The sequence below is a fragment of the Cygnus atratus genome, chromosome 9 (assembly GCF_013377495.2).
Source record: "Cygnus atratus isolate AKBS03 ecotype Queensland, Australia chromosome 9, CAtr_DNAZoo_HiC_assembly, whole genome shotgun sequence".
Taxonomy (NCBI): Eukaryota; Metazoa; Chordata; class Aves; order Anseriformes; family Anatidae; genus Cygnus; species Cygnus atratus.
Window position 1 is genome coordinate 17,953,926 of NC_066370.1, and position 22,684 is coordinate 17,976,609.

The following is a 22,684-nucleotide window of genomic DNA, read 5'->3' on the forward strand; positions in this document are numbered from 1 at the left end:
GTGAGGAAATACAAGAGAGGGGCAGGAAGCCAGCCAGCACTTCGATCACAACTGCCAACCGCGATGCATCTCCCTGCCACAGCATTGCAGGCGTTACAGCCACGGCTGCACGGTTCTGCCCTGGCACGACACAGCACCCGCACGCCGAGCGGCACCCATCTGAAGGGAGGCAGCCTCTGACCGCAGCTGCTTTCGAGGGTTTTCCCCCTTGAAAAGCCTGTTCTGTCACGTTTTGCTCCATTTCTTGTCACTTTCCAAGCCTTAAGCAGCCGCTCTGGAGGGCTTTCCCCCTGCAAAGCCTCTTCTGTCACGTTCTGCTCCGTTTCTCGTCTCTTTCCAAGACTTGCACACCCACAGCGGTGAGGCTGCCCGGCTCTCAGGTAGGAGAAGTGCGACGCCGGCCCGGCAGGTGGAAAGCAAGCCTCTAACGATTTCGCAACGTGAAGGAGGAAGCGAGGAAAGTATCGGTGCAGCAGAAGGCCCCGTCATTCTTCCGCGAAAAGAAGTTTGGGGGAACCCTCCCGAAAGGGACCCCAGGTAAAGAAACCCGCTTTCCTCAGCGCCAGCGCGGTTTCAATGGAAAAAAATAACAATAAAGAAGAACACCACAAAAAAAAAAAACTAAAACCTCCCCAAAAGCCCGTGATCTTGTTAAAAACGATGAGCACGTTAAAAACTATAAGCAGCAGTGAGGGAGCCCGCAGCTCCACCCTGCAGCCCCCCGTCCCCATCCCGGCAGGACCAGAACCCCCTCCCTCATGCCCGCCGCTGCTGCCGCCCCCAGCCCGGCCTCTCCTCACGACCCCCCGACCTCTCCTCACGGCTCCCCGGCACCTACCAGCTGCTGCCGGACCCACCGCCACATCCCCGGCGGCGCGGGTCGCGGCCCCCGCGGCGGGGCCCCCCGCTGGGCTGTCACCGCTCCCTCCGCTGTCGCCGCCTCAGGCCAGCCGCCCGCCGCGGCTCGTCCCCATGGCACGGGGGCCCGACGCCGATTAGGAGCGACGCAGCCCCCCCGGCGCCCCGAGCCGCCGCCGTTGCTGCTGCCGCTGCCCCGCGGCCGCCATCTCAGGGCCGCCGCTGAGCCCCGGCGGCTGGCGGCGCTGCGGCCCGCCCTCGGGAAGTGACGCGTTAGGGAGAGCGCTGAGGGGAGGCAGGCGGGGAGGAAGGGGCGGCAGGCCCCGAGCCCCAAGCCTCCGTGTTTGTAGCGAAGTGTGAAAAATACTCGGCAGCTTCGTCATTTTTGTCTTTGTTTTCTTGTAAAAAAAATAAGCGCGTGATGTAAAATAAAGGTTTTGGAAAGGGGTTGTGTGTTTATGTAATCTCTGCCTGATGATGGGTGATTTAAGAAGCTAGCACGTGGTGTGTTGGTATCTCAAAGCGAGCTACGTGTGCTGGAAGGATTTGGCACTTTCCTCTCTCTTTTTGTGATCCTGGCAGTACTGTGCTAAACCACTCTTTGGTTAAAATTGGGTGGTGAAAGGTGTTGCTGCCAGGCAGTGATCTCTTCCATAGCTTCCATTTTGCTCCGAAAGAGCAACCACTTGTAAAAACAAAACCGTGTTCGGCCTCAAATGCTTCCGTACACCGACACAGGCCTGCAGCCTCTAGGCCAACATGCTAAGAATTAAAGGAGATTACTTTAAGCAGTAAAGACCTGGGTATTTGTGACCAAATACTGTTGCCACTAAAGTCGGCGACAAATTTGACACTGACTTAAAGTCTTGCTGAGTATGCGGATCAGGATACCATTCCTGCCATCCCCATTTGCTTCCAGCTAATTACGTTAGATAGCAACAAATCACAATCATATCTGTCATAGAGCTTATGAAGTATTTAGTGTACAGTTTGAAATTTAGGATATAATTCACCCTATAAGATGGATGATATAACGTCTGAACAACTGAATCTTGTGGTGAATGCTTATCGTTTAAGCACCTGCATTTAATTAGAGAAATGCCCTTAAACAGTAGGGAATAAGACTGTTTTTATGAGGCACTTATGAAAGCTAATGTTAGCAAAACTCCATATTAAATGCTAGCCTTTATTTCAAAACATTTAAATACATCAAAGCTGAATTTCAAACAGCTTGCACTACCCTATTCATCTAATGCGAAGTCTAAAATAACAGTGATTTCATAGCTGTGGCACACTGCCTGGAGGATGGCCTCCAGCCAAAGCTTGGCTGATACACTCACTGTTCTCCTGCTCCTCCTTGCTGATAAGGTATAAAACAGCATCCTGACCACAAGACTCTAAAAATTGCAAGCCATTTCTCTGAAGTGTAAGTGTATTTGCTGCTGTGTCCCTGCCAAATTTAAATTTGAGTTGCACTTTCTTCAAGCCTGTATTTCCACTGCTCACGGTTGCATTACGTAAAGCTACTTTGTGCTTCCTGTTCCACGTTGCTGTAATAGTACTATTGCACTAGACAAAACCTGAAAGCAATTTATGAATGGTTTGAACTTTGTGGTCTATATTTTTCACTTCAAAAATATATATTTTAGTGGATGAAAGTATGTGGATAGGATGAAGTTATTTTGCTGTGTGCCACAGAAGACTCTGACCCCATTTCTTTCCAATATATGGCAAAATTCCATTAGAAGAGTATCCTTGCCTAGCATTCTTGCTAGTGAAACTTTGCACCTTTTAAATTGTTCCAAAGCCTGTGCTAGACATTTATGAAGTTTCATATCACCCTTGAAAGGTAGTTTTCAGGAGAAAAAAAGGGAAGCAGAAAAGCCAACTTAGATATTGATGCACCAATAACATTCTAGTACTTTTGAAATCAAAGGTCAACTGTCTTTAAGTAAAAAGGTTCCCATATCGGACACCCCACTTTAAAATGTTACCCTGAAGTCTCACCTGAATTCACACAGCTGTCTTCTACCAAAAAAAAAGCAACTGCAGAAGAAAACATCACCTTCAGATTTGAAGATTAGGTTTAAACCATTGCTAAGGCTTTCTTGATTAGACTCCAAGATTTCCAGTTAAATATCCACACGAGCAATGATTTCAGATGTTTGTTTAGCAAGATGAGGACACAAATGTTGTCTGATATAAAAATGTGTACACAAATATAGAAGCACACACAAATATTAGGTCCAGTAAGCTTTTAATTATATGTGCATGATTAATTCTTACGTAATCAATGGCACTACATCTAGGTTTATAAAATTAAACATTGGAAACCACAGAACCATTTCCTGAACATGCAAGCATGAACCTTACTCCCTGGGCTTGCTCTTGTGCATTCATATATTTCCATTATTCTTGAGTGGTGTTTGGGGGCTATTCTTCAGTGGGAGCTGGTGAAGTGTTGGCATGCTGTACGGCTCCATACAGTATGTAAGGTCATGCAGTGATGTGCAGCACTGATGCCAGAAGGTGAATGGCCTCCAGCAATCCTGCCTTTAAAAACTTGAAAGAGCTCTCTCTGTAGCTGAACCCTTTCCCCTGCCACATCCCTGGATGCACCAGCCACAACCCAGGTTGCTGCTGCAATGCAAATGAAGCACACGTTAGCAAATAGGCCAGTGTGCTCTGGAGCACTGGGTCGTGTGGCAGGAAGGCAGCCCAGGTTTTGCAATGCAGCCAGGGAGCACCTGTGTCCTATGGGGCCAAACAGAAAGCAAACAAATGTAGAAACAAAAGCACTAAGAGGACAGGAACAGGGATGCAGGTCTGTGTCGCAAAGGACAAGTAACAGGTCCTCAGAATTCACTATTTTCCTGGTGGAGAATTCCTATCACTTGTTATTTTGATTTTTTATTATTTTGTCATTTCTTTAAATGAGTATTTTAATCTATGCGTTATTTACTTCAGTAACTATGCTATGAATTAAAAATATACGCTAACTAGAAAAATGCCCATTTTGTTTCTAATCTGTAGAGAAAAAGCGGTGTCTAAGGAACACAGAGTTTCTTCTAGGCATCTTTATTCCACAGACATTCACTCATTGGCTGAAGCACCAATTATATATAGATAATCAGTGGCTTACTTTCAGTCACAAGGCCCTTCATCTAAACACATGTGAATTCTAGCCTAGAGCAACCAGTCTTCAGGAGAAAAGTAAAAATGTCTTAAAAAATGAGCTGAACTTTTTAAAGGCAAACCTTGTGTGTGATTTGTTATTCTTTTTTGTACCCTGCAAGAGATAAGATCAGATCAAATTACAGGATGTACATGCTAAAAGGTGATGTTTCCAAGACTGTTACTAGATCTAAACAAAAGTGCATTATTTTGTTATTTCTTCTTGCTATACATTCTCTGAATTACTAACTGGATCCTAATGTAAAACCTCATCTTTCTATTATTGCCTTTTCTTTTCACTTGAAAGCTCTGTTTACAAGTCTTCAGCTTCTGCTGAATACTTTAAGTGTGCTCTTTGCTTAATTTTATATAATTAACATAAAGGAAAATTGAAGAAATGAATGTATTGTGAGTGAATGGGAATTAACAGAACTCTCCTGTCTGGAACAGTTAGATAAAACCTTTTTAATAACAAAAACATGCTTCAGACCTTTTATTCTGCCAAGACCTCAGATGCTCTCCAGAAACAAGTCTAAGCAAATTTAAAATTCTTTCCCTGTCCCCTAAAAAACACTTTTCCAACTACTTCATTTGTATACTCATCCTCTTACAAGAATTTACTTTTGTAATTTATATGATCAAGTGATTATTGGACACATCCATATATTGCATCATGGTTAGCCCTTGTAAAAACTTGCCAGGCAGAAAAAAATGCATCTCACTGTTGGGATTTCTTAGCAAACACTCATCTAATAATGTCTTTTACCAGGAATGTTTTTTCCCTGCTTTGTAGCATCTCAATTAAGACCACTAGGTAAGTAATAAATGATTGAATTCCTAAAATTAAATAAATAATAAATAAATAAAATAGAAATGCTTAGGTGCAGTTAGGAGTGTATAGGTCTCTTGACACTACTCTCCTAGGACACCACCGTGACTACTGTAATACAAACACTGACACACCTAGGTACGGTACTTTGAAAAGCAGCTTGAGATCTTATGGGAAAAGTACAGATAAATTCTGTTTATGGCTCTAGACACTCTTTCTCACCTTAACAGCTTAATGCAAAACAGTGTAAAATCTGCTAATGACATTCTCTGGGTAGTGGGATATGGGATTTCAAACACCCTCATGTAGAGGTTGAACATCTGTGTTTCCCGTGTCCTTGAGGACTGTTCAATCTACTGAATTTGATGGGGGTTTTCTGAGAGCACCTTCTGGTGCAAACTGTACAAGTCACATAAGTGGGAAAGAGATTTTTTTTTTTTTCCTAAATCTCACTGGGATTTAGATATGAAGTAAGCTTGTCGTAACTAAGGGTACACCTATACTACAGTTTTTATGTTTCCAGGGCTCAGCTTTTCTAGTGTTTGAGTTAGCTCATACAAAACTAGCTCAGATGTTCCTACACTACACTCAAATTTCAAAGTAGATATTCCTCAAGGTATTTCTTGCTGTGCTGTTGGCTGGGTTGGAGCCAACCTGAGTACTGAAAACCTGACTTGGGTGCCTATAGATCTTAACACTTCCAGCCACAATGGGCTGTGATTACACAGGTTCCTCTTCAAGAATCTTCTCTCACCTCATCCAAGGATAAAGGCAAAACAATTTGGGAGTGCCTTCATTCAGTGGTTTCCACCAACTCACCACCATTTCAGCATATGCATCAATGGCAAGTGACGGGATATTCCCTGAAACAGGTGAATTTATCCCTTTCTCAGGAGTGTGGGAGATTAAGCTGGTGGATAGTGACTCTAACTCTGTACCTGCTTTGTGTAACCTTAAAAAATAATGGTTACTCACCCTCTCAGGCACATCTATGACAAAAGCACAGGGCTCCAGTGGGTCTGGAGTTAAGCAAATGCCTCAGCAAACAAGGCAGAGACGGCTTTGAGTGGTAAAGAAAATTTCAGTGCCTCATCTAAAACTGATACAGTCACCTTGGGCTTTAAAGGACAAAATACAAGATCTTTGCCAACATTGGCCATGAACACAAGTTTCAGTTATATCAGTGGGTATGAGAAGGTCTCACAGCTCAAGAAAAAGTCGCTAGCTTGCACTTAGTCAACACTAGATACTGTTCATTAGCACAGCTGTAAAAGCAGATTTTTCTAAAAGAGATGCATTTTATACAGCAAAAGCATTTATCAACAGCATTTAACGGAGAAAATAAGCTGGCAAAAATACTTCTTCCTTTCAGTACAATGTTTACAGTAAAGTTTTTGGCACTTCAGAAGTTGTAAATGAATCATACCACTAGCTGGTAGAGGTGTAGGTGCATCACCAGCAATGCCATGCAATGCCATACCATCTCCAAACAGCTGTACACCTCTCTCACCCCCTCAGGGTCCTGAGGGTGCTAATAGACCTACTTGTACCTCAGCAGCACCCCTAGAGCCTCTCCCCATCCTGCCCATGGGCCTGGAGACTTCATTTCAGCTCAGTCTGGGGCTGTACATCCTTCCCTAATGACACGCCATAGGATGCAGTGGGATGCACCCGGCCAGTATAGTCCTGCCCTGTTATTCTGGGGACCCTCCACTACCACCCAGGAGCCCCTGGCCCTTGCTGCACCCCATGCTGGTTTGTGCACTTCAGGCATGCTATCCTCACCCCCAGGCCCTTGTAATTTACTTTAGGTTAGCACTGATGTACACTGAATAGCAACTGTTCTAAGGTGGGGTGTATTTTTTTTTGTTTATTTTTTGTTTTCCTCCTCTTTATTTTGATGTCAACATCCTGAAGTGTGGCACGCTGTTCTTGGGGAATGGGACTTTTCTGGCATTTAGGATGGAGTAATTAAAAGACAGTTTTTAGCACAAGTTGTATTTCATATAACAAGCTGGTTTTAAAGTATATATATAGTCTAATGACAGATTATGATACTACAGATACCACAAGACCACCAGACTGCACTTCTGGCTGAGCTACAAGAAAGTCACGTAGGCTCAGAGTTTCAAAACCCTGCCTATAATTTCAGAGTCAAATTTCAGAACTAACCACAGCAATGAATAAAATCACAGGAAGCGTTTAGTTCTTCTTAAACTGAAGCTTTGTAAATCTGAAACTGGGTACTCATAATTTGAGTTTACTTTCAAAAATCCATTTCTGATATTCTGGTTTTGAAATAGGGTGCAGTAATGTAACTATCATGCAGGGATGTTTGCAATCTCTGAAGCCAACAAAATAAAAAATGGCTGTGAACATGACAGATGATGTTCCTGCAGCCATATGAGACAAAGAAACATATGGCTGCTACATCTGAAGTTCTTACAATGCTTAATGTCTTCAAAGTACAGCAAAACATTGGCTGATTAATATAATTAGAACATTTTACAGATGATTCCTAATTATTTTTGCAAATGTAAATGATGATCTCAACATGTGAAATGTTGTGCTGTGCATGATGAATACTGAGTTCTCATTTTACTGAGGACTGTAATCAAATTTAGAACAAATGTTATATAAGTGCATAAGCAATGCTAATCCTAATCCTTTTTCTGCTATCTCACTTTCTCCATCTAGGTCTGCTGCAGCTGTAATTCTATAAGTCTCCCATATTTGGTGATTTCCCTGCATATTTTTATTTTCCTTTCCTAATCTCCTGTCTCTTTTTGAAAGCATAAGTTTTTAGTTGATAATGTTGTCATAGAATGAGAGGTCTGGTTTGGGATCATATGTAGCTTTCTGTCAGCTTCTTTATGGTACTGTATGTTTGATCACAACAAAGGTACTTTACTGATGCTATTGCTATATTTGGGCCCAATCTTGTGAGATGTTGAGCTTCACCCTGCTGAATTAGCTATTGGAAAAAAAATCTAGAGGTCTTTAAACATTTTTGACTGTATCCTTACTTGAATACCAATTTTTAGTAATATCTGTAGAGGCGGGCTGAGGATGTGCCTACAATCCATAGTTCAATGTAGCTAGAAGATACCGAAGATAACTATAAACAAACTAATTTGTAAGGACCAATTCTAGCTTTAGAGCAGTAAATTCTCTGTGAGCAACGTGACCTTGTTTCTGATTTTACTGTAGGGTTGGTGGCACTGTTATGATGAGGGATGATTCACTGGCTCAGTGAAAATAACCAGAAGGGACATGATCCTGGACAGGCTTAAATACTAGACTCAGAAGAGCAAGGGAGAGAGCACTGATAATTGTGTGTTTTGTGATGTATTTCCAGAAGATGTTTAGGATTTTACAAGCTTCATAAAAATACACCAAAAACTTCATAAAATCATTCACATATCAATTAAATAACCTTATGGCATTTTTTTTTTAATTTCAATGAAAAAGTCCCTTTTATTGAATTGTATCATTTATTTGAAATACTTCACACTACCAAAAGCTAAGTATTACAGATAAGTGGTTCACAGCATATAATTTAACCAGTTAATTTAATTTCTTTGTATTTGTCTACCAATTGCTTATAATTTTATGCAATTAATTCATTACATGAACCTAATTGCTAAAATAGCTGTGAGATTGTCTGGCTGAAATAAATGACTGAGTTTGCATTAACTTGAGTGGGAACAGTGTTAGGCCACTGGAGGCTTATCCCTTCTCTGTAGATATTACCCAAGTTATTCTTTGAAATTACTGAAAGAAAGAGCTGTTTTACATTTGATATATTGTCCGTTCTTTTTCTTGCTTGCTAAAACATATATATATATATAGTTCTTAAGCAAAGAATATACACATTTATAAAATGGTGAGTAAGGGTCCTGCAAATATTCTCTGGGTTTGTTTCAATTAATTAATTATTTAATTTATTTATTTATTTACTATCATGCCTACCCATGAATATGTTTGCTAAAATATATCTGGAAGAAAAACCAACACAAATCACTGTAAGTGTATTTACAAATCGAAATGTATATTTATAGTAATTCTTTCTGTGGAATCCACACAGATTAACTAAGTGTTCTTTTGCCTTGCATAACTAACCTTTAGTGTTGTGATATTTAATATTATCTGGTCAGAGGCTAAAAGAACACAGGTGGTCAAAAACTTGGTGCCTGACAATGTTAATAAGAACTCAGGTGTTGATCTTCTTTTCCAGTAACACAGATTAATTTAATTACTGCTATTGCACTTTCCACACAAATCAGGCTTCTTGGTTTCACAACTGGGACTGTAGCATCATGATGATAATGATGGATCAGGTGGCAGGATTACTTGTATTAATTATATGGAGGCTTCAAGTCTAATATGGGATTATGGTTAACAGTACAGACTTTTAAATAATGAACTTACTAGCCACTTGATACTCTATAGATTTCATTGCTGATACTACAGTCCCATGCTGAAATGTAAGGGAACAACTCAGCATACAGTACTCAAACATATATTATTAGATGAGGAGCAATAGCAAACACAACAATAGCATTTCATGGTTTTAAAATAACAATTTCCTTTTGTTTTGCTCTGTTTGTTCATTTTGTGATTATTCCACAAAAATACATTCAACATCACTGAAATCAGTTTTGAGTTAAGCAACTGTATTCTAGAAAATAAAATGGGCACAGGTCTTCCAGCCCCACACCTGCTCGCATCTGGACTTACCAGCTGGCCACCTCCTTTCCAAATTGCCAAGTACCAAACAAAGCTGATACTTTAACTGAGGCCTTATCTGTGCTGCACAGAATGGAAAAAATCATTTCACTTATCTTGGATACATTTGTATAAGACATAACAAGATTTTTTTTTCCATAACTATTACACTGTTGAGTACTGGTCAATGTATGCCCCACTATGACATTTTTGAACATTTTTTCCCCTGCAGCCACTTTATATCTAATATTCATGCAATTTATTATTCTTGACTAATTCCCACTTTGTCATTGATTGCTTTTTTTAGCACTACCCAGACTATTTATCTAGTTTACTGATGTTTTGAGTTCTGCTCACCTTCAGAATGCCTCCCACCTTGGTAGCATCTGCAGTACAGTAACACAGTATTCCCTAATCTGAATACTTAATGAAAATACTGATTAGTATTGGACCCAGAAGAGATTCCCACAAGAACCACTCTTACATTTTCACAATGAAAATTGATTTGACCAGCACCAACCCTTATTATTAACCTGAATTTGAGTTATCCATAGAAAACAGTTTTCAATGCCCTGGAGCATTTCTTGAGATAAACAGGATTCTGGGATAGTCAAAGAATTTATTACAGAGCACACAGATGGCTAAAACCATTGTTATTGAACTGTATCATCCCTTTGGAGAAATGCCACCTGAAAGTACCTGAAACTGATATGACAAAGTGCACTGCCCAACTTGTGCATTTTCAACGATACTCTGCAAGGTAAAGGTATGTGGTGCCAGCTGAGTTAGCCCTTCTGTTTATTGCCAAAAAAGATATTGCAGGTGACCCAGAAAGTACAGCAGTTAACAGTTGTGGTTAGATCATCCACACAGTTGCTAAGATCCCTTATGTTCCTTCTTCACTTTTTCTCATTTTGTTGTATTTCCAGCTAGGTATTAGATTTATGCAGCCCTCAGGAATACAAATCTAGGCTGTAAAACCACTATGTCTGTCAGTCATATGTTGTCAGACAGCACACATTTCTCATGACATTTCGGGATAATGATCAGAGAAACAGAGGGACCTATGAGCACATTCAAATTTTTATCAAAACCAATTCAAATATGGTTTATTTATTCTTAATAGATTAAGTGGATTTTTCTTTCTTGAACTTACCTATCTTTCTATTTGAACCCATGTATCTTTTAGTTGTATAAGGAAGTTGGAATTTGCCTATATGAAAGCACACATAAATTAAAGGAAAAAAATCCCACTTAAAAGAAGAACTATTGCTCAGCAAAGAATACGTAAGGAAAGATTAATAACTCTTTTAGTTCAGATTTGAGAATCTGATTTTCATTCTGAGGTTAAAGAACACTATTAAGAGTATAATTTAGATATCAGATTTACCTGTTCTCTTCTCATGCCAGCCCGTATTTGGTTTCAGGGCTTTAATGTTGACTGTTAACCTATTTAAATATTCACCAACAGCCGCCTGCCAAGGTAGATTAATTCACCATCTCGTGTCCCTGTCAAGTTGTCAATTTGTCAGATATTTTTCAGTTGCCAGTGCCCTTTAGAGTGACAATAATGGTATACAGCTGAGCAACAGTTTCTGTTAGTATCTCCTATAACAGAAAAGCTCTCAAATAATTGAGTAGCTAAAGTTTTCTGTCCTGGCAGTTCTGAAAAATAAAGTCTTTTAACCATAAAGCAAGAAGTGTACACAGAAATGAACTGATGCACATCTTGTTTGATTTATGACAGTTGGAGATTGTAATGACAATATGAAAGTTACCTCTAAAGCTGAAGAAACACTGTCATTTTTTATACTCATTTTATTTTTCATCCAGAACTGTGAAGAAAGGACATTAATATTAGTTATGGTGAAGGATGACTCCAGTGGTGGCCAGAATTAATCCTGTGTCAGTCATTGATTATATACTGAATCATTAATTTATTTGACAATGTCATATTTTATATCAGTGTCTTAAAGCACAGCAGATTTCTTTTGGTTACCTCAACTTTTAGGACATGTTTCTGCCACTTAAATCCAAAACATTCAAGATATAGTTCTGCAATGGATTAAAATATATTTCATGATGGAAAAAACAGTTGTTTTTATATGTCAAGTACTCCCAGATTCCAAGTGACTATTAAAAACACAAATTAAATAAAATGGTTTTCCAACCAAGGAAACTCTTTAAAGTTCATGGAGACAAAGGTATACTTACATATTTTGAATGGATTTAAGAATGGTGGTCATCCAGGAAGAAGTCTAGGTAAGCCAGTAAAGTCACAGTAAGGGTATAAAATTCAGTCCCTTGGGTTTCCAGACATGATTCCTCCACCAGGGGCTGTTTTATCTGAACATACCATAGAGGAAAAGGATTCTCTCTCTTAGGAATGTGCCCCAAGGCATATGTGATGTGAGGGTGAGCAGAATACACTCCAGTCTGACAGCAGGTCAGAGCCTGCTATACTTAACTGCAGCTACAAGCATCCCAGAAAGGCATTGCCAGAAGGTGGTAACCTCAACACCGCCTTTTTAAGCTGAAACCTCTCTAAATCCATCTCCAAGGACATGCACACAAAGGCTCAGAAGAAATTCAGCTCTAGCTGGAAACTGAATTTTTTACCTAATTACATAGAGGCTCAGACTTCTGAGAACCCACCAAATTTCCATCAGTTTTGTTCCAAGTCTAGAGAAGACATCAGTCTTCATTTAGTAGTGCACATTGGAGACAGAAGAGCATTTAATGTGTGTCCAAAAAGTCTTATAAACGAGATTATTAGCTACATTAAAAAGATGACTAAACACACACAGATGTGCATAGTTAAAACTACTCCCAGCTGTCTGACTAGAAATGATCTGGGCAGATATCCTATCCCGTTTGCTAGAAGTTTGTGTATAGTGATTGATTGCAATGCAGTCTGCAATTCTATTTGTAAGGTGCTGTGTTAGCAAATCTATCATTAAATAAATATGACACACATGTAATTCTACACATGGGGGTAATTCCACAAGACTTAGGACGTGTTACAAATTGGTATGTGGATACACTGTACTGTATAAGATCAAATAGCTAAGGCTGCAGCTGTAGTGTATACATTTCTGTTGTGGTAAAATGATGCTACTAGGTTAAGAGCAATGTAAAAAAGTAAAAGAAACAATAATAATAAATAAAACCCTAAAAGATCCATATTTACTGGAGAAAAATTCATCAGTCTTTTCATTTTTGATAGAGGCTAAACAATAATGCTTGAACTGGAAGGGGAAAGAGAAATAAATGCTGTGGAGATAGAGAGAGGCAGTCTCATGGGAGATCACATCTAACATCCATGGAAGTGAATCTCCTTCTGTCATCCTCAAGCTCCAGTGGTGCTACTACAGGCACTCAGCCACATGCAGGAACTAGGTAAACTAGGAGCATTCAGGACCAAAGCGAAAGGGGTGCAAGTATTTTAATACCTAAACCAAGCTCCAGAAGAAAGCTAGTCAACTAGTTGGTTGTATTTGTTCAAATTTTTTGTTCATCTTGAGTCCACAGGGTAGTGAGGTGGCTGCAGCAACAGTGTTTTGTGAAAGGTGACCTAGTCCCTATCCTCCTAACACCTTGATTAAAGGAAATGCAAGGTGTTCCCACAGAAGTCACAACGTGGCTCCAAAATATTACCTTATTATATTGTTGTCTGTTTGCTTACAACTCTCCATTTTGTTCAAATGGCCAGTGGAATTCAATTTCTCTGGTTCTGACAAAAGTTAGCAACTCTTGACTAAGACCATACAGAATAAACTCTTAAAATCACAGGTATTTTATTGCAGATCTGCAACACACAGGTGCTCTCTGAGGTACTGCGCACAGACCAAGAAGCAACAGGTTGTTTTTGCAGGTTGTAGGAAAATGTTCTGTTCCAGTCTTCTTGTCAGGGTCCTCCATGGCCTGCTGAGCTTGGAGATTGGGGTTTCGTGTTTTGTCATAATGTTTTCATGATGTTTCCACAGTTCACTTTTCAGTGCTCCCTTCAAGAGCTGCTGGGGAATCACTAAGTTAATTTTAGAGCCCTTATTTTAGCAGTGGGTGATACTGTAGTTTCACAGGCCAGGCAGGCCTCAGCCTAACCTCCTCCCTGCCGCAGGCCCAGCAGTGTCACTCAGTACTTTCCACTTGCAGACCTTACTTTGTGGTGAAACTAGATATTTTAATTCTTTAACATGAAAAAAGAACCAATTCTTTACTTAATCACTTCAAATGAGGAGGAGTCCAGCCCTCCTTTCCAAAGCTGTTCCAGTGGCCAATCACCACTTCGTTAAATACAGAGGCAAAACTTTGATCTGAATTTGACTCTGTGGGGTTTAGGAATCTATCTTTAAAATCTAAACAGTCCTGTACTATCAGATGTCTTATTTATGTAAATATTTACAAGCTGCTGTCTAGTCACTACTTCACCTTCGTGTTAACCCACTGAATGGATTAACCTTTCCACAGGTCTCACTGCGAGCTTTGTTTCTCTTCCAGAGTTCTTCCAGCTTGGTTTGCAGGCAGGCCGTGCTTTGTGGAGTATCAGATAGCCAGAAGCATAAAGAATAAAATACTACAGATCAAAATCAGTGTGCCATTGAGGGGGTGCTCAGGAGAGCCTAGAGCAGGCCCAGACTACTTTTTCAGAGCCTCAGGTTGCCGTTGTAGCTGCGGTGCAATCTCGCTGGTGTGAAGCCTCACTCACCCCCTGCGACTTCCCCGTGCCTCTGCACAGGAAGCAGAAAAAAGATGTCACACCCTAAAAACAACCCTCCAACAGCCTCTTGACGCATACATGAATGCAGCCCCTGCCTTGGAGGCGGACAGGTTGCTCCCGCCCCTTGGCAGCCCTGGATGCACTGTGGTGAATCCGGTTTCTATTCCCACTCCCTGGGAGCTCATTAGAAAAATGTTGCTGCAGGGAAGTAGCGATTCATGGGGTCTACAAGCACGACCTGTCCCCTTGTGTTCAGGCTGGAGGGAGCTGGGTAACATCCCACCCTCAGCTACCTGACAGGCAGCCCTGAGGTTGGAAAGGGGACAGGGAAACAACACCATTATTAAGGTGCAGAGAAGTAATCCGGTAATTGCCTTCATGGTTATGTGCTCAGCTTTCCACTGTTTGCACAAATGAATCACAAACAGGAAGACTGATACCACTGGAAACCTTGGGCTACCTAGTGAGGTAAAGATAATCGCTCATCACATGCTCAGGCAGTCAATAAACAAACAATAGCATTTTACACTTCATTTGTCAGCATGCACGACACAGGTTGTATTTGTGTTTTATCTCTGCACCCATCTTACACAGTGCTGTCATGCAATTTGCACTGAATTTTTCTTTTTAATTAGCAATAATTGTAAGTAGAAATACACTACTGACTAAATTATACAGTTACTTGCCTTTTCCCCAAGAAGTGCATTACTGCTCACTGTTTTGTTCTGCACCTGCCACAGGGAAAAATTCAATGTGGCAGGAAAATATAACCAAAGGCAAGCTGAACTATTTCAGAGAAGAGTGGTCAGTAATTGTAAAGCATAAATATTGTACAATAAGCTGTACTAATCAGCATTATCATCATTTCTCAAGATACATTTTCAGATACTTGTTATAAAGAGATCTTTTTTCGGTTTAAAGCACAGTGAAGAATTGGGTAAAAAAATGCCAGTCTCATGTATTTTTGAAAAAGTATTGATGTCCAATTGCATGCCTCAGCAACATCCAAGGAGCTTTCTGATCATTTCTGAGAACTTAAAAAATGTCATGGGCAGCCAGACCACTTTCTGCATCATTGACTACTGCTTGGCTGCATTCAGCATCTGAACGAAAGAATGTGACACGATATTCCAGCTTTGGGGGAAAGCAAAACCCAAAGAGATATTGGCTCTGAGTTTGACATTCGCTGATCATTCTCGGAGGGCCATCTCACCAGCAGTGCACGTCTCTGGTTCGTGGTGCTCAGCAGCACACAGAAGAGCTAATATGAATCTCAATGGCATCAACAGGCTCAAGGACACCTGGGGACTGAGGTGATGAATTTCTGTCCTTGTCTGTCATAAACTGTACAAACAGGGCATAATCATTTACACTGAGAAGTCTGAAATAATTCAGGAGACTCTTCCAGCCATTTTAAATGTTGTTAAACTTCCAGTCATTCTGTTTACAAGAGACCATTTTAAATTCTTCCTGTTCTTTGTTTCTGGTGCCTGAACACTATTTATGCTCAAATACCGCCTCAGTTTCAAAGCCTGTGGAGACCAGAGTTCCTCAAAAATTTCTACAAAGTAGCCAGTCCACACAATAGTTATAATCGAGGATGGAGCTATTTCAGGGATGTTACGGCCTTCCTCACTTGCTATCCGTCCCTTGTTTATACTACTCAAACTACTTGGGTCATTAATGTGTCATTATTATATAAGCCAAGTTGAGTTTATTTTATTTACTGTTTAATAATTGCCTTTGTTTTAACAAATTGACATACGTTTGTCTGAATTTGCAAATTTGGAATGCAATTGGAGTAAAAGAGTAAAAAATCCATCAAGGCCTTTGAAGACTTTAATCATTCACATAAACAGACAGATGATGACTGCAGTCTTTCAGAATAAAAATAAAATAAAAATGCACAGACTACCCTAGGCAAATAGACAGCTCTTAAAATGACTAACGAGATATAATAACAAGTTAGTTAAAATAATATTGACTGAACCATACTCTTCTTAGGAATTTTGATAATGTGAGAGTGAGCAGAATAAAATAGAAAGATTTTTCCAAATATTCTGCCTGAAACAAAACAAAGCAGATTGCTTCCACTAAATAGGCTTCAGCTGTTATTGCTGTTCTTAAAGGGGTTGTGTCACCAGGATTTGTTATTAATGTGGACATAAGCTTGTCAAGACATTCAGCTTTATGTTAAGAGGCCTCAGTGCAGATTTAAGGTGCCAATTTGTTATAATGCATAACTTCAAGGAGATACTTGACTTCAGGCTCTGTTATTTCCACTGCTGATTGAACAGAAATCATCAATTTAGATTGCCATTGTTGGTACCACAATATAAACTGGAGCCCCTGAATTCAGGGCTCATGCCTCCTTGACATAGATGTTATTTTCTGTCAGAAGACCATGTTGACAAGTGCAATTTTTTTTTCTTAAATCCTTGCAGATGGATTCAAAGGAAATCTGCTAGTGACTTACGTTTATCCAGTCTGATCATAGCCTAAACAAATTGTTAAAAGGAGTAAGGCCAAAATTTCAACCTTGAAACTTGAGTTTTGACTTTCTGTATTGGTATCAGCAACAGATCAAGTTCTATCAAAAAAAAGAAAATGCTATCTCTAAACAACTTAAACAACTGCATCCAGTTTCAGTAATGGAGCTGGAAAAAAAAAAAGAAAAAAAAGTTTGCTTTCCATGGATGAAGAATTTCAGGTATCCACTGCTTCACAAACCTCCTGGTGTGAGGGCTCGGAAATGGAAGAAATTTCTCAAAGATATAAAAGTGCCCTTATAGCAGAGGCAGCTAAAAGCAAGAATTAAGATTTACCATGCTTGGTGAATGCTTGTTTTCACATTAATGGATTGTTTCAACTCATGAGATATGGTTGTTTCATGTTACCCAGAATCTCATACAATGAACAGATGAAAACAATAGCTCCTAACTGGTATCTCTTGTTATGTCTCTTGTGTTACACAAGATGTTGCTTTACGAATTCTGCTGTGTAGTGGTACATCCAATTGAATTACTTTATCAGAGTGCTCTTAACAAAATGACAATGCAGGTAGGTCAGGATAAACTAAAAATAACTTCTAGAACAAGCTATTGGAAAATTAATTAGTTTTGGATCTAACCCAGTATTCACTGCACTTCATGGAAAACCATTGCTGGTAAGCACAATGAATGGCAGATCAAGTCTTCATACAATTCTTCATCCCTGGCCAAATTCATTGCATAAATGAAAGTCCAGGCTAGTGTTGCTAAGTAAGGAAATGAGGTGTCGAAACTGGACCTCTCTAACAGCCCACTTCAGCCATTTGTTCACTGGTCCTGCTTTTCAAATAAAACCAAGGTATTTAAGTTATTTTACACATACACTTGTGCTCTACACTGCCAAAGGCAAAACACGAGTTAAGATTGCTGTTGTGTCCTTAGAGTACTCTGCTGTGTCATGAAGGCACATTTCCAGCTCAGGGCAAGTTAAGGACAATGTCACCATTAACTGTGAACTTTCTTGCTTTTGCTACTTTGGCTCATGACTTCAATGTTACTTAAGCTAGAGAGAAGATGGTATTAAAATACATGCCCAAGTAATCCATGGAGAAATTGAGAATGACGTCCCAAGCTTTAACAAACTCTCAATATTATTTCTGCAATATTCTCCTTTTATACTTGTGCTAAGTAGTCCTAGACCTCACAACTATGGGATACTTTTCTCCATTTTTAAGTTTTTACATGTCAATAAAGTTGTTGAATTCAAGAACTGAATTGCAATGCTTTACATTGGTATAATTCTACAGGGCAGATCCATGGTTACTATGAACTATGCCACTCTTAAAAATCGGCAGTGCTATGCTGGTCTGCATCCTCTCTGGATCTGCTTTCACAGAACCACTCCTTGGTTACACCAGTGCAAGCAGAAGGAGAACTAAGGTATAAATATCAACTATTAATGGTAACTAACACAAGTAAAAATTTGTAAACTTCTAAGACAACAGTTTTCATAATACAAAGAACCCAGAAGAACAGGGCAGTTGCATTCCCTGGAAACCAACCCAAATATTAATTAGCTCAGTAGCTCACAGAAGGATGCATAGTTACTGTAGAGTTGCTTCACTTACTCCAATTTCCTTCTTACTCATTTCCACGTCTCAATCCCAGATCTCTCCTCTAAGCATGTTAAGCACTTAGGAGGAGTTATCCTTAGAAACCAAGTGAAGAGAGGAACCTGAGCCAGGAGTGAAAGCCAGGCCTGAATTTGCATCACTTCTATTCTAGAAGAAAGCTCTGACTCTTGGGCAACACGATCTTGTGGGATGCAGCCTGCCTGCTGACACAGTTTTCCAGTGAACGAATAAAATAATCACTGGGACAGGAAGAAAGACTGGTTTACATCATATAGGAGCTAGGACACTCTTGAGATGTGGGGCCAGGTCCTTGTTCCATAAACATTTTGGACCATCTCTGAACAGCATAAATAAATGAGATTTTGAAAGATTTCTTCTCAATAGCCCACAGCTCAGTGACTACATGTCTCTATGTACTTGTGCTGTATAAATCAATAATTGTGGTTAAAATAACAGTTTTACAGCAGTTAAGACTTTCACATGGGAGCTCTAATACTTTCTATAAGTGATAATAACTTAGATGAATTATCACTGAACCTGTTTAATTTTCTGTCCTTTTATCTACGTATTCGTGCAAATGGTGACTGATTTCCTAATACGCAAAATGTAATTATTCCTTTATTTCAGATCACAGAATTCGAACTTTTTATTTCATCAATATAAATGTTTAAGTGTTAACACTGGTGAGGAGCAGCTACATATCAGCTGAGCCATCGGTGACCTACATCAGTGGTTGATCTTGAGTCTTGATTAGTGTAAGCTTTAAAGCTCATAAGCTGTATTCTGCACTAAGACAGACTTTTAATAAGAATGATGATTAGCTAGTAGCATGCAGTTTTCTAGTACTAAAGTCTACTTAAGAACATCACAAATCTTTACTTCTCTGTATACATGATATTAACTACAGAAATGTTGAGCTACTCTGAAATTACATATCTTCATATATGCATCTTGGGTACAATTCTCTCTTCATCAATATATACTATGAACACAACAGTTATGTTATCTAAACAAAATTGCTAATTTAGAACCTTTCAAACCTTGTCTGAGGCTGATGACTTTCTTGAATCTGTTGGGAAGGAGACTAAGTAAGCACCAGGGACACATCGAGGGAGCCTGCCTTGCCATCTGATGGCATTTTTAGGCAGTATAGTTGGATATTGTAATAGTCTGACTGTAACAGGAAGAGCGAGGACACTGTGGCTGTGGATGAGATGGGAGAAGAAAGAAGCTCAGAGGCTGTAGGGGAAACACCCCCTGTTTTTTTAAAAGGCAGAATCCCCTGCACCATGTTACCCATTTGATTTCACACCCAGAGTGCCTGGCTGGGTGCCCAAGTGGAAGTAAGTTGCTCTGTGAAACAGGGTCAAGTACTGAGGGGATAGATTTTTGAACTATTTAAATGGCTAATGGTGCAGACAGGCAATTAGTGGGATTTTGAAGTTTCATTTCCTAATTGCATAGTTAGATACTTAAACGCACTTCATAAAATTTAGTTCTTATGCCATCAAAGATCAAAGCAAGGGGAGAACAGGGCAAATTGCAAGCCAGCATGTAATCAGCTAGCCTAATTTTTGCGTGCCTAAATAAGACATCTGTGTGAGAGAAGTGCATTTTCTCTCATCTTCCCCAGTATTACCAGTTCTGCCTAGCTTTGCAGTGCTGAGCTGGAAGCTGCACCCACGGCCCATCCAAGCAGCATGGGCAGTAAAGAGTCAGCAGTGGGCCAAGCCAGCCCCACCTGCAAATCAGATCCCTAACCCCATCCCTGTATGTGAACAGGAGCCACTCTGCAGGGCTGTGGGCAGTGGGCAGGTGGAGACTTCTTTTGAGACAGTGGCATGATTTCTTCTGCATCTTTCACAGATTCAGTTAATATTCCAGGCTGGACATGGTGGCAATGAGAAGGCTACCTCCAAACTGGGGATAGAAGTGGGACCTTGAGGACAAGATCAGATGGGGAAGTAACACTCAGACCTACAACATATTCAAAAATCAAAGGATTTCTGTGATTCAGAGCAGTTTTTTTGGCTAGTTTAGATGTCTGTGCCAGCCACTGGAAGTTACATGATGTGAATAGCCCATCAAAGACAATTATTTTGCCGATTTGTTCTTGTGACAGCTCAGCTACACACCAGCACTTACAGAGAATAGCAGGCAAAAAAAAAAAAAAAAAGAAAAAGAAAAGAAAACAACCTTACAGCATAGCCTGCAGTGAAGTGACAAAAGAGATTTATCTCTGGGGAAAATAAAAAGGAAATATATTTGAAAACAGGAGCATTAGAGGGTTCAAGAAGTCACTGTTCAGTGTGGGAGGGCAGGGTGTGAAGGCGGCTGACAACGCAATGCGCTGACTGCAAGCTGCAGACCTCCCCTCCAGAGGAGCTGGGAGTCACTGAAGAAACACAGCCCACCTCCCAAGAATCTGCTAAATTGCTTTGGTTATGAGCTTTGCAAAAGGCACTCCCTGGCTGCTATATTCATCCTTAGCACTGCTTTAGTCCTGGAGCTGGATCCTTATCCCCAAGGCCAAATTGCTCCCCACCTTCTCACTCTTCAAATCCATATCTCCAATCTGTGCTCCCCAGAGCCTGGAAGTTATATTTGTGGTAGCCTCTGAAACTGTGTGCCCCACAGCCTTATGCTTTGAGGACTTCCCCTGCTCCAGCACAGAGGTGCAAATCCCTGTGGGTATTACTAGTGCAGGCAGACAGGAGGAAAAATAGAGGAAGATAAAAAAAGGATTTGAGAGCACTAGGCACGCTCTTCTGCTCTTGCTCCAGCCTCATTTGAAAAACAGAAACACTCTTCTCTGCCCCCCTCTGTGCATACAAATAGGAAGAAAAAACAGGAGTGTGAGAACGCTTGAAATAGTCGGATTAGGGATGTCTGTTTGACAGCTCCTGTGCTCTGCAGGGATGTGTTCTGGCTACATGATAGATTTCTCATGTCCATTTGGACAAACCTCGGACTTTTTTTGACTTGAGTCCCGGAAATGTTTGCCTCCCTGGCTTTTGGACAAGACTTTGAGACGCATAACTCATATATGAGCATCCTCAGTCTTGATCTGATACCTAACCCAATGAGATGCCTTTGAAAACACCAAAGTCGAGCAATATTGCCCAGGTACTTTTCCCTTCAGAACTGAGTCCTGGAAATGTGAAGCAGCACTGGGAGGACAACCCTGAAATGTTGATATGTTTGTTTCTGAGCATTTGCAAGATAACTTTTCCCTCGCTTTTCTGGCACAATAGCTGACTCTTCAGGTGCCCTTGACAAACCAGCTGTAACAGCATGATTGAAACATCAGGTGGGCCATTACATTACCAGTCAACCTCTTTTTCCATTGCAGCCACAGATCATTTCAAAAGCAGCCCTCCTGCAACACTGGTTTTTCTCACTGCTATTATGTCTTTGAGTCCAATGGCAAAGTTATATTTTTTCCAGAATAGTTAAAGAGAAGTAGTTTAAATCCTCCAGATTTAAAGGAACAATAGCCAATCAGCTGCCTGTCAGGCAAACAATGTTGGCATTAACTTTTAAAACCAAACATACCTTCAAAATAATGAGAGAACAAGAGGGAAAAAAAAAAAAAAAAGGCAATGCCTTTTGTGACTGAAGTGTGCGACAGGGGCAGGCTCTGTAAAGCTCACCCATCTCTTTGGGTAGTTCCAGCATACATTATTTATCCCTGTAATCAGTACAGTTGGGGAGCTAATGTGATAGGAGCCATTCATGAGAACGCCCTTTGCTGGGGAGGACAGTGCACGATGGGCTGATGGTTTGGGGCTCAATCACAAGTAAGTACGTTGCAAGGGGAGTCAGAAAACTGACGCCTGCATTGAGCTGTGCTGGTGCCTGGAGGAGGCTCAGAGGTGAGCAGCTTGTCAAACTGGCAGACGTGCCTGGTCTTTCAAGGATGTCCAATGCATTTTTGGCAGAAATCTTCACTTGGCTGCAATATCAACATCAAGTTTTCAAATCTCCTGTTCAGGAGAAGGGGAAACGCTTCTCTAGAGTTTAATGACAATCAGTGGAATTCAGCTTGAGGAGCATTGAATTTTAAGGCTGATGAATTGCCTAGCAGCTAGAGCTTCAATTATTCAATACAGTTAGAATTGTTCAAAATCACAGAAGCATCCATTTCCCTTAGTATTAAATCATAGATTTAATATAACTTTAAACAAATTGCAGTTTTTTTCAATTGTACAAGGGAAACAATTCTTAGGAGATGATCATTTCACTTAAATAA

At 40.3% G+C, this 22,684-nt stretch overlaps 1 protein-coding gene across 7 annotated transcripts in view; it reads right to left on the bottom strand.

Moving 5' to 3' along the window:
* Positions 1-1,096, bottom strand: part of ATP11B (ATPase phospholipid transporting 11B (putative)) — a 58,183-nt gene extending 57,087 nt beyond the window's left edge. For all 7 annotated transcript variants that reach the window (XM_035557209.2, XM_035557208.2, XM_035557210.2 and 4 more), the window contains exon 1: positions 839-1,096. In XM_035557209.2, the coding sequence (XP_035413102.1) occupies positions 839-865 (27 nt within the window). In that variant the 5' untranslated portion in view covers positions 866-1,096. The remainder of the gene's footprint in view (positions 1-838) is intronic.
* Between the last annotated feature and the right edge of the window lie 21,588 nt (positions 1,097-22,684).